At 41.2% G+C, this 12,452-nt stretch overlaps 1 protein-coding gene across 1 annotated transcript; it reads left to right on the top strand.

The window, feature by feature from the left end:
* The first annotated feature begins 201 nt into the window (after positions 1 to 201).
* Positions 202 to 11,984, top strand: LOC113572293 (myosin-16-like). The gene is made up of 43 exons (XM_027002150.3): positions 202 to 221; positions 341 to 610; positions 776 to 919; positions 1,016 to 1,172; positions 1,286 to 1,313; positions 1,432 to 1,531; positions 1,643 to 1,735; positions 1,844 to 1,907; positions 1,990 to 2,088; positions 2,463 to 2,566; positions 2,667 to 2,805; positions 2,918 to 3,186; positions 3,296 to 3,466; positions 3,571 to 3,747; positions 3,853 to 4,038; positions 4,142 to 4,229; positions 4,445 to 4,562; positions 4,661 to 4,781; positions 4,861 to 4,997; positions 5,104 to 5,185; positions 5,282 to 5,455; positions 5,561 to 5,788; positions 5,933 to 6,037; positions 6,124 to 6,210; positions 6,291 to 6,436; positions 6,533 to 6,623; positions 6,756 to 6,812; positions 6,899 to 6,985; positions 7,194 to 7,439; positions 7,612 to 7,729; positions 7,823 to 7,950; positions 8,078 to 8,274; positions 8,393 to 8,525; positions 8,621 to 8,837; positions 9,102 to 9,238; positions 9,381 to 9,484; positions 9,579 to 9,771; positions 10,009 to 10,212; positions 10,399 to 10,524; positions 10,623 to 10,793; positions 10,960 to 11,160; positions 11,280 to 11,496; positions 11,665 to 11,984. The coding sequence occupies exons 2-42, from the start codon at positions 401 to 403 to the stop codon at positions 11,475 to 11,477; spliced, it is 5,835 nt and encodes a 1,944-aa protein (XP_026857951.2). The 5' UTR covers positions 202 to 221; positions 341 to 400; the 3' UTR covers positions 11,478 to 11,496; positions 11,665 to 11,984.
* Positions 11,985 to 12,452: the final 468 nt, after the last annotated feature.

The raw sequence follows: 12,452 nt of genomic DNA, 5'->3' as shown, positions 1-12,452 counted from the left end.
ATGTTTGTTTTTCCGAGCCCCTAAAAGGTCAGGGTATGAATTCCCTCTACTCAAAGCAATCAAAAGATTTTCCCTAGACAAAACTGCTTGAGACTATGGGTAATGACTTTCTTAATAGTTATGACCAAATCAGGATAGCCACCACTCATATATAATAGCTCCTCCCGGCACCAGAACAGGCATCCTCATCTGCAAGTGCTCCCTCACTATATTGTGCTCTGGTAAGTGGATATATAACCTTCACTACTTTTCTGTTGCCTGTTTCACAGTCCGTGAGCCAATTGTTAAAAAAAAGTTCAGCAATTTTCCAAACTCGTTAAACCTTGTTTTTCTGAGGCAGCTGCCTGAGTGAAATCCCCTCTGTGAGCAGCTGGTGTGGGTACAGAGGAACTGAGTCACCATGCCGGGTGCCTACAAAGGTGAGTGCGGAGATGATGTGGACCCAATGCCTTTCCTGGCCCCGTTGGAGAAGGAGAAGCTGGAGGCTATTAACAAGTGCTATGACATCAAGAAGTCTTGCTGGGTGCGGGATGAGAAGGAAGGCTACATTGCGGGAGACATCCAGTCTGAGAATGGTGACAAAGTCACTGTGAAGACGATCAAAAATACAGTACGTTCTTTATGTATTATTAGTTGAATAGCATCACTCATCAATCTCTGTTGTAATCCATCAGGCAGTCAAATAAGCATTTTTATGATTGAGTTTGAATTTAAACCTTGATTAAAAAATCCTACTTTATCAAATAATTTATTTTATCTCCCTTTACGGCAACAGATAGTCACACTTAAGAAGGATGAAGTGCAGCAAATGAACCCTCCAAAGTTTTACCAGGCTACCGATATGGCAGACCTGACCTTCTTGAATGAGGCCAGTGTCCTGGCCAACCTCCGCTCACGCTATGTCCATATGAGGATTTATGTAAGTCCAAATATGCTCTACTAATTTCACCTATTTAACAAACTATGCAAACTAAATTAAAGTATGTATAATTATGTCATCTGTTGCATTCCCCAGACCTACTCTGGGCTCTTCTGTGTAACTGTCAACCCATACAAATGGCTTCCGATTTATGGGGCAAAAGTTGCTCAGCTGTATAAGGGGAAGAAACGCAGTGAAGTTCCTCCCCACCTCTTCTCCATCTCTGACAATGCATACCATGACATGGTGATGGGTATGACCAACTGCTTTCACTGGTGCAAGAATATGTGGAACATATATTAATTGTATGCTTCAATACAATGCAATACCAAATTAATTTGCACGTTTTCTTCCATTCTTCCATAGAGCATGAAAACCAGTCAATGCTGATCACGTAAGTATTCACTGAAAGAACAGAGAATAGCTATACCTTTTGACATGCGCTTAGTCATGCAAACCGTGTTGCCCAACTTTAACAGAATTATCTAACTGTGATATATATATATTCCTAGTGGAGAATCTGGTGCTGGAAAGACTGAGAACACCAAAAAGGTCATCCAGTACTTTGCCAATGTGGGTGCCACAGGGGGAAAGCCGGCTCCAGACTGCAAGGTGATCTAGTTCCCAAAGCCTATTAGCACAGCCTGTGGTGTTTCTTCTCATGTTCTATATATATGAATAATGATAGAACTCATTGTTAATAGTCACAATGTGCTTTCACAGGGTACCCTGGAGGATCAGATCATCCAGGCTAACCCTGTGTTGGAGGCATTTGGCAATGCCAAAACCACCAGAAACAATAATTCTTCTCGATTTGTGAGCAAATTAAAAAACTTCCTTTGAAAACATTGTCTTAATCTATTCAGTGAAATAATGTTTATTTAATTATCTTATTTCTAAATAATGTTTTTGTTTTTATTTCAGGGGAAATTTATCCGCATCCATTTTGGACCAACAGCTAAGCTGGCTGGTGCTGACATCGAGAGCTGTGAGTGGGTGGAATGCACTTTACATTTCATAATGTTGAATCATTGATCTTTTGTAATAAACCAATATGGTTTTGCTTGAAGACCTACTGGAGAAATCCCGCGTGATCTCCCAGCAAGCGGCAGAACGCAGCTATCACATCTTTTACCAACTTCTGTCAGGGAGGAAACCAGAACTGCTGGGTATGTGTGACACAGATTATACTGTTCAGACTGTAAGTAATTGAACAGTGACACAGTTATTGGTGGTTTTACACTCCAGCACACTTGAAATGAAACAATAACTGTGGGGTTAAATTTATTTTATGGGCATTTATCTATACTGGGATAACAAAATAGTAGTCACACCTTTTTTATACATAGTTCCTCCCATTCCAGGGGACTATAAGTAATTTGAAAATTGGCTGTATTCTGCTTCTTAATCATATAGTTATAGTTTCATATTCAATGTGTTGGAGTAGACAGTCAGCACCATAAAACATTTGTCATTGTCCTATTAATTATGGACAGCATTCAGTACATTTGCAAAGACATTTACGTTTATTTGTTCATTTTAGAGGCACTCCTTTTAACACCAGACCCAAAACAGTATGTTTGGATCTGCCAAGGAGTCACAGTTGTGGACAACATGGATGACGGTGAAGAACTGATGCTGACCGATGTAAGCCGAAGAGCCCACAATCACTAGCAACATCCCACAGTTAGATTATTCAATATTACAAGACATGGTGTGATTGGTTTGGTTCACCTTACATTCAAAGATGGCCTTTGATGTGCTGGGTTTTACTGCTGAGGAGAAAATGAGCATCTACAAGCTAACTGGGGGCATAATGCACTTTGGTAATATGAAGTTCAAGCAAAAACCAAGAGAGGAGCAAGCCGATGTTGACACAACTGAGGGTATGCACACACCACCCAGTTAAAGCTCACTCAAACCAATGAGGGCTAGTGAAATAGAAAGTGCGGTAAGATAAATCTTATTTGAACTATTGACTATGCATTGGTTTTTCAGTGGCTGACAAAGTTGCCCATCTCATGGGGATCAACTCTGGGGAGCTGCAGAAAGGGATCACTAGGCCTCGTGTTAAAGTTGGAAATGAGTTTGTGACGAAAGGTCAGAACCAGGACCAATGTGTATACTCCATTGGAGCCCTGGCCAAAGCCATCTATGACAGAATGTTCAAGTGGATGGTTCACAGGATCAATAAAACACTGGACACAAAAATGCAGTGGCAGTTTTTCATCGGTGTTCTTGATATTGCTGGCTTTGAAATCTTTGAGGTAACTACTAATATTGTGTGTGCTGAGCTGATAATTAAGCTTATTGTTCATATTCATTGAGGTTTATGTCCAAGCACAGTGATCCATTTTCTGGTGTTTTTGTTCACAGTTTAATAGCTTTGAGCAGCTCTGCATCAACTTCACAAATGAAAAGCTGCAACAATTTTTCAACCACCACATGTTTGTCCTGGAACAGGAGGAATACAAGAAAGAGGGCATAGACTGGGTTTTTATCGATTTTGGCCTTGACTTGCAAGCCTGTATTGACTTGCTGGAAAAGGTTAAAAAACGTTTGGTGACATTTTTGAATCACAGTGCATCCTCTGGCAAAATTTTCACCAGATTTCACATTTCTTCACCAAATTATTTTATTCTGTGTTCCAGCCAATGGGTATCTATTCAATCCTTGAGGAGCAATGTGTGTTCCCAAAGGCCACAGATGCCACATTCAAGGTGGCCTTGTTTGACAATCATCTGGGCAAATCTGCAAATTTCCTCAAACCAAAAGGTGGAAAAAAAGGCTCAGAAGTGCATTTTGAGTTGATTCACTATGCTGGCACTGTGAGTTGTTTTTTTTTTTTTTTTTTTTTTTTTTTTTTAATACATAGTCCTTGTTATTCACATTGAGGTTTTATTCATTATGGTTAATTTAATCCAAACTCCTAGGTCGGATACAACATTGCAGGCTGGCTGGAGAAGAATAAGGATCCGCTGAATGAGACTGTGGTTGCCCTCTACCAAAAATCCTCCATGTCCCTCCTAGCTCAACTCTTCAAAGAAGAGGAAGCTGTCACAGGAACCAAGAAACAGAAGAAGGGATCCTCCTTCCAGACCGTGTCAGCTTTCTATAGAGTACTAGAATCCAATTTGATTTTTAAAAAGACAGGTCATTTTTGACTGTAAAAAGAAATGTCTGTTCTGTGCTTATGCTGCTTGGTTCCTTCTCATCCAACAGGAGCAGCTGAACAAACTGATGAGCACTCTGCGAAGCACGGCACCCCATTTTGTACGCTGCATTGTCCCCAATGAATTCAAACAACCTGGTAAATATAAGCAAACAATTATCAAATGTTTCTGTTAGGGAAAATTCCCTGCCACTGTATCAAATGGATACATGCTGTACATTACTTTTAAGTTAAAATTAAGGATAGGTGAGTTCTTTATATAAGTAGAATGAAATCTAATTCACCATTTATACACACATGAAAGTATATTCATTTGTTTTAGAATGCTTATGTAAGTTATTGTGTTTGGCTAGGTGTCTGCGATGCAAATTTAATACTGCACCAGCTGGCCTGTAATGGTGTCTTGGAGGGAATCCGGATCTGCAGAAAAGGCTTTCCCAATAGACTTCAGTACCCTGAGTTTAAGCAAAGGTATTCCTTTCTCATACAGTGTTGATACAGTGCATGACTGCTGATATTTAAGCCATTTCAGTGTTATGTAACACCTACAATGTCATTACTGTACACAGGTATTACATCCTGAATCCAAATGTCATCCCAAAGGGATTTGTGGACAACAAAAAAGCATCAGAGTTGATATTAGGCTCATTAGGGTTGGATAACATGGAGTACAGGATAGGACACACAAAGGTATATTCATTGGACCATAATAAGTCACATGTATTGATATCTGTCTGCAGAATGTCACAAGCTGTGTCTTGACTTGCAGGTGTTCTTCCGTGCTGGAGTCCTGGCCAAGCTGGAGGATATGCGAGATGAGCGGCTGGCTAAGATCATGACCATGCTGCAGGGCTGTCTGAGGGGCATGCTCATGAGGATTGAGTTTAAAAAGATGCTGGAGAGAAGGTCAGCTGACAACTCTTCTAATGGTTCTTGTCTCATGTTGTAAGCGATTTGAAACTTTGAAATATAAAATGTAGCACTACACACATTGTGTTGCCTCTTCTTTCAGAATTGCTCTCATCGCTATCCAAAGAAATGTGAGGAAGTTCCTTCAGCTCCGATTCTGGGGCTGGTGGAAGCTCTACACAAAGGTGAGTCTAAACAATTAAGAGCAAATCTTTTGATTCTTCTTTCTTCTCTCTTCTTTATTCTCTTCTCATCCTTCTTCAACTGTCTTTCCTTTCTAGGTTAAACCTTTGCTTCATGTAGCTCGCCAGGAGGAGGAGTTAAAAGCCAAGGAGGAAGAGTTGCGAGTTGCACTTGAGAAGACAGTGGAAATGACAGAAAAGATCAAAGAGCTTGATGAAAAGCTAGTCACTCTTTCCAAAGAAAAGAGTGACCTGGCCTTAGCCCTAGTAGCTGTGAGTCCAAGACCAATGAATGTGTCACCATGAATGTGTGTGAAGAGGCAGTACAAATGGAAATTATTGGCGAGTATTGTTTTAATCTTTTTTCGTAATCTGCAGGAACAAGACACCATAGCGGATGCTGAGGAGCGCTGTAACCAGCTGATGAAACAGAAGATGAACATGGAGGAGCAGATCCAGGACATGAAGGAGAGGCTGGAGGAGGAAGAGGGTGCTGCCACTGCATTAAGTGCTCAGAAGCGCAAGCTGGAGGGAGAGCTGATGGACCTGAAGAGAGATCTGGAGGACCTGGAGTCTACTCTGGCAAAATCAGAGAGAGAAAAACAGGTGAAAGCCCAAATATGTTTTCCACATTCCAGGCAAATCTGGCAGCAGGTGGGAATGGTGTAATACAGATATAAAGGATGCAGAGAAATAAAAAAAATGGTTTGAAAAGAAACCGTTTAATGAATATTGCTTGTGACAATCCAGGGCCTGGACATCAAAGTACGGGGTCTGACTATAGACCTTGGTCAAAGGGATGATACCATCGCAAAGCTCCAAAAGGAAAAGAAGGCTCTGGAGGAACTGCAACAGGTTAGGCCTAGCCCTGCTGAATGCTGGTTTACCAAATTTTACATTCACTGCCATATTGACACCTACAGACACATTTCTATCCCCAGAAAACTCTGGATGATCTACAAGCAGAAGAGGATAAAGTAAACTACCTTACCAAAAGCACCAACAAGCTCACCACTCAAGTACATGAGGTGAGTTTTAGGACTCAGGAAAATAAGATGGAAATAATTGTGTCTTGCTTTGTGCAACAATGTGGATCCTGTTTCTTTAGTTGGAAGATAACTGGGAACAGGAAAAGAAAATACGAGGAGAGGTGGAAAAAGCCCGACGCAAAGCAGAGGGTGACCTGAAGATTACCATTGATAATCTCAATGAGATGGAGAGAGCTAAAATTGATCTGGAGGAGGTTGTCAAAAAGTATGAACAGAACAATTTTCACATTCTGCAGTATGTAATCTTTGACATTACTAATAACCTAAAACGCATGTTTTAAACAATGTGTTGTTATTTCAGGAGGGACATGGAAATTAACCACATAAATGCAAAACTGGAAGATGAGCAGTCTCTCAGCTCAACTCTGCATAGAAAGCTCAAAGAACATCAGGTTGGTTTTTTTTCCATTAAGCTTTTGCCTGCATTTCTGCAAACTTGTCTTCTTAACATATTCTGTTACGACAGGAAAACAAATGACCACTATTCCTCTGCAATTCCACTAACATATTTTACTGTCCCCCAGGCCCGCATTGAGGAGCTCGAGGAGGAACTGGAGGCAGAGAGGGCAATAAGAGCCAAGGTATATGACTTTAGTTGCCCCAACTGAGTGCAATTCTCTACAGTCTGTTTTCTAGTCAGTAGTTTAACCCTGCTTCCTGCTGTAAGGTTGAGAAGCAGCGAACAGATCTGTCTCGGGATCTGGAGGACCTTGGAGACAGACTAGAAGAGGCAGGGGGTGCCACTGCCGCACAGGCAAGTCAGCACAACTGAAATTGCATCTATGCATTAAAACTCTAGAATGTTAGAAACTTAGAATGATGCACCAACTTCCTGTTCCCTTGATTAGAAAGCTGTAGTAGGTGTCCAAGGACAAGATATTTAAAAAGCATTATGCTGGATTTCATAGTTACAAATAAATGAAATATCCCATGAACTAGTGCAAAAGCATGTTTCTCTACAGATTGAGCAGAATAAAAAGCGTGAGGCTGAGCTCCTGAAGCTGCGCAGGGAGCTGGAGGAGGTGGCACTGCAGGCCGAGGCCATGGCGTCAGCACTGAGGAAGAAGCACTCAGACACCATGGCTGAGCTTGCCGAGCAGGTAGAGAACCTCCAGAGGGTTCGCATAAAGCTTGAAAAGGACAAGCAAGTCATGAAGGCTGAGATTGATGACCTGAATGCTACCGTGGAGTCAGTCCAGAAAGCGAAGGTGAATAAGAGTTACCCATCAAATATTTCCTGTGCAGTGACATGGCCTTTCCCTTGTGGTCATTATTTTTCAGGATCAAACATCATTGATGTTTGATAGTCAGTTATTGTCGTACAAAATGAATGTGCTGTAACTTGACTGAAGAGTTTGACTGACTCTTTTAAACACGTAGCTGAACGCAGAGGTCCATGTCCGTAAATTAGAGGACAGCTTGGCAGAAGCTAATGCCAAACTGGCAGAGATGGAAAGGTCCCAAACTGAGCTCAATGCCATCAAAATCCATCTGTCAGGTAAAGACAGCTCATTCCAACCCATGGCAAATATTAAAAGCATTATTCATGCTATGAATCATGTGAAAAGAAATCTCCTTGGTCTTCCCTCAGCTGAGAATAGTGATCTGAGCCGTGAAGTTGGGGAGGCCCAAAGTAAGCTCAATCAGATCACACGGATTAAAGCTTCACTGACCACCCAGAATGATGAGCTGAAAAGACAGGTGGATGAAGAGTCAAAGGTCAATATCATTTTTGAGCACTTTAACATCAAGATCATCAAGATCAAAACAAAATATGGAAATCTGAAAATATGGGAGATTAGAAAATGTTTGTGTAGGAAATTAACCTAGCCCCTTTCCAATCCAGGCTCGTAGTGCAGCTGTCGTGAGTTTGGCAAATGCTCGTCATGATCTCGACCTGGCTAAGGAGCAGTTGGAGGAGGAGCAGGAGTGCAAGGCTGAAATGCAGCGACTCATCTCCAAGCTCAACTCCGACGTGACTACCTGGAGGACCAAGTACGAGACTGATGCTATACACAAAACCGAGGAGCTGGAGGAGACCAAGTAAGCAGGCTTAAACAGAATCCACTATTCAGATAACACATTATCTGATCATTTCCTGCTCTTTTCCCATAGAAGACATCTGAGGTAATGACACTGAATGAAAAGCATTTCTCCACAGGCGTAAGCTGACTGTCCGGCTCCAGGAGGCTGAGGAAGCAGCAGAAGCAGCACAGGCTCGTGCGGCTAGCCTGGAGAAGGTCAAGCAAAAGCTTCAGGGTGAAGTAGAGGATCTAACTATTGACCTGGAGAAGGTTAAAAGCAATTTCAGATTTACTACTCATTCAAAGAAGACTAATAGTACTACTTTAGTGTTGGCTCACAGAGAGAATTTTACTCTTCATTGTAGTCCAATGCTGCTGCAGCTGCCCTTGACAAGAAGCAGCGCACTTTTGATAAGATGATTGCAGAGTGGAGCCAAAAATGTGAGGAGCTGCAGCTTGAGCTTGAGAACTCCCAGAAGGAATGTCGATCCTACATGACAGAAGTGTACAAACTCAAGACAGCCTATGAAGAATCACTTGACCACCTGGAAACCGTCAAGAAAGACAACAAGACCCTCTCTGGTAGAATCACATGCTAATAAGACATGATCATGTATAACTCAAGTCAACAAAACCAATAATACAAAAAATTAATTAAATGAAACAAAGAAAGTAGAGGCTAGATAGCATTGTGGAAATTAGGAGTTTTCTGCAAACAATGATACAAAAATGGAAGCAATCATGCTAATGTGGAAATGATCCTGTCAATTGTACTACTTTTATTCATTCAAACTTTATATATTACTCCACATTATGATTGCTTATGTCTATTGCTTTCATGTGTAGATGAGATCAGAGATCTCATGGATCAGTTGGGTGAGGGTGGGAAGAGTGTTTATGAGCTGCAGAAAGCTAAGAAAAAGCTGGAGGTCGAGAGAGATGAGCTGCAACTGGCCCTAGAGGAGGCTGAAGCTTCCCTGGAGGTATTTCAGTGGATTCACACAACAGTCAAAACACTGTTGTGTGTACTTTTCTTTAACATGGTTTTGAGATCAGGAAACTTAAGTTTAATGCCATACCCAGCTATGCATAACTACAACCACTCCTTTCTCTGATTGTATGAAGGTCGAAGAGGGTAAGGTGGTCCGAGTCCAACTGGAGCTAGCTCAGGTGAAAGCTGACATTGATCGCAGAATTCATGAAAAAGATGAAGAGTTTGAAATCACAAGGTTAGACCCTTTAACATAACTAAAAATTTGCACATCCAAATTATGGAAGAATGAATGAAGATTGACCCCTCAACCTACTTGATTTTATGTACAGGAAAAACCACCAGCGTGCAATGGAGTCACTGCAGGCTAGTCTGGAGGCAGAGGCCAAAGGTCGTGCTGAGGCTTTGAGAATAAAGAAGAAAATGGAGTCTGACCTGAATGAGATGGAGATCCAGCTGGATCATGCAAACAAGAACAACAGTGAGCTGGTCAAAACCCTCAAGAGACTGCAACAGCAGATCAAAGTAAGTAACACACAACCCCAGTGTCAACTCTTGATGAGAGTTTACCCATGCCAAGCAAGAAAAATGTTCCTACAACTTATCTATTATTAAATTTTTAAAAATAATAGACCATAATAAGTAAACTTGATCAAAGAAAAAATAGACATCCTCAAGAATCATATTGTATAATGAGATACATAGATACATACATACTTTCTTTCTCTCTGCCCTCTCTTTCTATTTCCTGCCCCTCGGCAGGATATGCAGATGCAGATGGATGAGGACGCACGACATCACGATGAGCTGAGGGAGCAGTACAGCCTGCAGGAGCGGCGTCTCTGCCTGCTGCAGACAGAGATGGAAGAGGTGCGCAGCGGCCTGGAGGCTTCCGAACGTTCCAGGAAACTCCTCGAGCAGGAACTGGTGGACCTCAATGAGCGCTACAATGAGCTCAGTGTGCAGGTACAGAATAACAACAACAATAATAGTTGTTATTATTATTGTTATACATATGTTGCTGTATATACATATTATTGTATTTAATAATTACATTATATTTAACCTTTTACAAATTACATTTAGATAATACTTTAATTTAATTACTTAAAAATTTTGCACACATTTCAGAATGCATGCTCTCTCCTATAGAGTCAAGCCCTAATTATTTCAAAGCGTAAAATGGAAGCAGACCTGTTTCGACTGTCCAGTGAGAATGAGGAGCTGATCAGTGAGTTCCGTTCTGCTGATGAGAGAGCCAAGAAGGCCGTCACAGATGTTAGTACTCACTCATCCCCACAAACATGTCTGAGGTAATTCAAACATGATTGAGCCAGAAGAAGAGGTTCTAATGGGTCTTTTAATCTCTTTCACAGGCATGTCGCATGGCGGAAGAGCTCCGTCAGGAGCAAGACCACTGCTTACATCTGGAGAAGATAAAGAAGAACAATGAGCTCACGATCAAAGACCTGCAGCTCAAAGTGGAAGAGGCAGAGGAGCTTGCACTGAAGGCTGGCAAACGAACCATCCAAAAGCTGGAAGCCAGGGTGTGTCCCCAGTAGTGCTCCCTCTATCTCACATGAACACTGTCACTTTCTCAATCTCTCTTTATCTCTCTCTTCTTAACACTTTAAGCCACTTATATGAAGTCTATGCAAAACTGTCCAAATAGATGGATATCCCATTTAGGATATCCTCCATCTCTGTGTTCAGGCTAAGGAGTTAGAGAGTGAGCTTGACAGTGAGCAGAAGCGGCACGTTGACACAGTGAAGGCACTGCGTAAGAATGAGCGCCGCCTCAAGGAGCTGGTCTTCCAGACTGAAGAAGACCACAAAACCAACCAGCGTATGCAGGAGCTCGTTGAGAAGCTTCAGAACAAGCTGAAGTCCTACAAGCGACAGATAGAGGAGGCAGTGAGTGCACTTATTTAACTTACTTTAGATAAAATGCATCAGGCCTGCAATGTGCATTCAAAACAAGAAGTGTCCAAATTGTCTTCCTGCTTTGAGCCGTTTTTCTCGTGTGGCGGCAGGAGGAGCAAGCCAACATGACTCTGTCCAAGTACAGAAAGACAGTGCATGAGCTGGATGACGCTGAGGAGAGAGCTGGCATGGCGGAGATGGCACTGAACAAGCTCCGCACAAGGAACCGAGCTTCGGTTACCAAGGGCTTCACTAACGTCGAGATTGTGCAGGTCACTAAAACAGCAAAGGGTTCCTCTGAAGACTAAATCTCAGTCCATGCAGGAGGTTGGTACCTATGCTAGTTTAGTTTTTGTTTTTATTTATGGATTTTTACCTGTTTATATTTGCTTTAAAAAATGTCCATTTTAATTTTCTCCCTAAAACAATAGTATGCTTTGGTTTTCATGCAAAGTCCATGTGAGTTTGACAATCATTCCATACCTGTCTTTTCAGCATGATGAACAAAGCACTCATTCCCCACCTGAAGAGTTTCTCTGCAGCCAGTGGGACTGGAGAAGAACATGAAAGTCTTAAAATTAAACTTAAAAAGTCTTAAGTAGTTAAAGTCTTATGTTGTTCAAATGTTGTTCCATTTGTCTTGTCGTGTGTTTTGGAATGTTAGCTGATGTTTATGTTAAATGTGTTTAATCTGCCTTTGCCTAAAGCTCTTCAGAAGCGCTTCTCGGTAAAGGGGAATGACTGTGGGAAGCTGCACTCTCATATCAACGATAGAGAGTACACCTGTGTTTGTCATCTCCTGTCTGGACCTCACATTTAAGTCTGTTTCCAGCATTAATAAACATTAAGGAAATGTTACTGTGGGTGTACTTTCAAGAATGATGCCTGAAAGATAGATGTCTGTCTTCATACATGTACACATACAAGCAAAAGCCTTGTCCATAAAAAACACAATAAGTTATCATAATTTATTTGAAGGACTATGAATAATGTTAGAAAATTATATTTTATTAGTCATTATTGCTGACAGTAAGTCTATATAAATTACATTAATATTTTATAGTTTCCTATTGTCTGTGAAGATAAACAAAAACATTCAAATTTTCTTCTTCACAAAATATAGAATATTCTTTCAGCGTAGGACTAAATTGTCCTCTGGAATTATTGGCACCTTTGATAAAAAATTAGCTTAAAACAAACAAACAAAAAAGGCTATGATAAAGTGGTAACAGTTTGAACACTGAAAATATGAGAGTAAAACTCCACTTCAGATCACTGCCTAA

This window comes from Electrophorus electricus, chromosome 2 (genome assembly GCF_041902795.1).
Source record: "Electrophorus electricus isolate QZ-2024a chromosome 2, ASM4190279v1, whole genome shotgun sequence".
Taxonomy (NCBI): domain Eukaryota; kingdom Metazoa; phylum Chordata; class Actinopteri; order Gymnotiformes; family Gymnotidae; genus Electrophorus; species Electrophorus electricus.
This window is presented reverse-complemented; position numbering and strand designations above follow the sequence as displayed.

Bases quoted from the DNA above. Each gene is read 5' to 3' on its own strand.
- LOC113572293 (XM_027002150.3), top strand. From the start codon at position 401: ATGCCGGGTGCCTACAAAGGTGAGTGCGGAGATGATGTGGACCCAATG. The intron at 4,782-4,860 runs GTATATTCATTG...CTTGACTTGCAG, and splicing joins ACAGGATAGGACACACAAAG to GTGTTCTTCCGTGCTGGAGT. The intron at 10,213-10,398 runs GTACAGAATAAC...TCTCTCCTATAG, and splicing joins ACAATGAGCTCAGTGTGCAG to AGTCAAGCCCTAATTATTTC.